Source organism: Phoenix dactylifera, chromosome 13 (assembly GCF_009389715.1).
Source record: "Phoenix dactylifera cultivar Barhee BC4 chromosome 13, palm_55x_up_171113_PBpolish2nd_filt_p, whole genome shotgun sequence".
Taxonomy (NCBI): Eukaryota; Viridiplantae; Streptophyta; class Magnoliopsida; order Arecales; family Arecaceae; genus Phoenix; species Phoenix dactylifera.
The window spans coordinates 9,264,782-9,266,394 of record NC_052404.1 but is presented as its reverse complement, the minus strand read 5'-3'; the positions used below and the strand labels follow the sequence as shown (position 1 = coordinate 9,266,394).

At 48.7% G+C, this 1,613-nt stretch overlaps 1 protein-coding gene across 2 annotated transcripts; it reads left to right on the top strand.

Annotated features, from left to right (window-relative positions):
- Positions 1-229: 229 nt before the first annotated feature.
- Positions 230-1,122, top strand: LOC103721506 (protein EARLY RESPONSIVE TO DEHYDRATION 15-like). Of its 2 annotated transcripts, none has more exons than XM_008811752.4 (2): positions 230-561; positions 644-1,122. In XM_008811752.4, exons 1-2 carry the CDS (start codon positions 315-317, stop codon positions 844-846), a joined length of 450 nt encoding a protein of 149 aa, XP_008809974.2. In that variant the 5' UTR covers positions 230-314; the 3' UTR covers positions 847-1,122. The 2 variants fall into 2 exon arrangements, with proteins under 2 accessions (XP_008809974.2, XP_038988923.1); XM_039132995.1 differs by having other exon boundaries at positions 243-561; positions 656-1,122.
- The last annotated feature ends 491 nt before the right edge of the window (positions 1,123-1,613 follow it).

Below are 1,613 nucleotides of genomic sequence, written 5' to 3'. Positions count from 1 at the left end.
CCAATTTCAATCCTCCCTAGGATTCTCCGCCAATCACGCGGATGATATCGCGCGGCTGGCTGGGGTACCGCGTAAGGTCCAAATTACCCCTGTATTTCATAAAAATAGCAGGAAGCTCATCCATCAGGTAACCTGTCTCAAGAGTAACATAGTGTCATTTTAGTTATTTTCTTTCATCTTGAAGGTCTTATTATTTCCGAGAGGTTTATATATCGACGGCTTATCCCAGGTATCCGAACTCGTATCGGGCGCTCGAAAGGGGAAGGGGATTTACCTGTCTGTCTATCTATCTATCTACCGTGTATTGGGCGGCGATGGCTGTAATTTCGGGGAGAATGGGGTCGGTTTTGAATCCGGAGGCGGCGCCGTACGTGCCGGGGGCGTACCGGGCGGTGGAGGACTTCTCGGCGGAGTGGTGGGAGCTCGTCCACTTCTCCCCCTGGTTCCGCGACTACTGGCTCCGTGAGTGCTTCCACGAGCCCCAGAATGACCCCGACTCTTCCGACATTTACGACCCTGCCCTCCCCGACGACATCGACTCCCTCTTCTACCCTCCCCACCGTAAGTACCCCTTCCCTTTCCCACTTTAGCACCAAATCTTCATCATTTCATCTAAATCAAACGGCCGATGGATGCTCTGCAGAGGAGGAGGAAGAGGAGGAGGAGGAGGAGGAGAGGGAAGAGAAGCGTCGTGATGATAAGATGAAGTGGGAGGTGATGACTTGGGGAGCGGAGAAGTGGAAGGGGCGGCGTGGCTTGTGGGAGGAATCGAAGTATGCGGAGAAGGCGCCTAAGATTGTGAAGGTTAAGGTGAGTCCGAGGACGATCCAGCAGCCGACGAGGTAAGAGCGTGGCCGTGCAAGAAAGGAAAGGATGGGAAGTTGGGAGCTGAGGACTGCGTTGCTTGTGTGCATTTGTGTTGGATTTGGTCTGTACATACGTTTTCTAATTGCTTACTCGCAAATAAAAGATCAAGGAAAGAAGTCGATTCTTGTCCCTGGCCAATCTTCTTTCCCCCTATCGCCCTTTTCTACTGCTGCTTGCCCAGCCTTCTGTGGCCATGTTTTGTTTACTTGTTAGTCTCTAATGTATAAATTATATAAAACACTTGTTTTGGACATCCTAGTACTGTGTCTTCAGAAGATGAATGGCTATTGAAACGAGAGATCGCGAAGAAAGTTTTCAATCAACGGATAGCGATCGCCAAATGAGTCAAACCAGAAGCCAAAGCTTTTTTTTTATTATTGATATTTCAAAGCAATGTGGATGGATTTGGATTAAAGAAGTGTAACAGATCCAATCTGGAAGGTGCGCCCATCAGGCATGAATCGCATCCACATGGGCTGATGCAATGGCGTGCTTGATCTGCTCCATCAGATTCATGGGCTGTCATCGACGAATTGGGCCCATTCAGTTTAACTTCGAATCGGAGAGGATGTTTTGGAGCATCTACAAGAAAAATTGGTGTTAGACCGAAGCATTAATATTTCAAGCATGGACTGGTCGGTCTGATCAGAAACCTTGCTAGTTTCAAGAAGATGTTTTCGGGGTAGAGTTAGTTTCGGTTGCTGTAGGCATTAGGTTTCAATCGGGGGCTCAAATGTGATCCTCGT

Coding starts and splice junctions, on each gene's coding strand:
- LOC103721506 (XM_008811752.4), top strand. CDS start 315: ATGGCTGTAATTTCGGGGAGAATGGGGTCGGTTTTGAATCCGGAGGCG. Junction 562..643: donor CCTCTTCTACCCTCCCCACC/GTAAGTACCCCT, acceptor GATGCTCTGCAG/AGGAGGAGGAAGAGGAGGAG.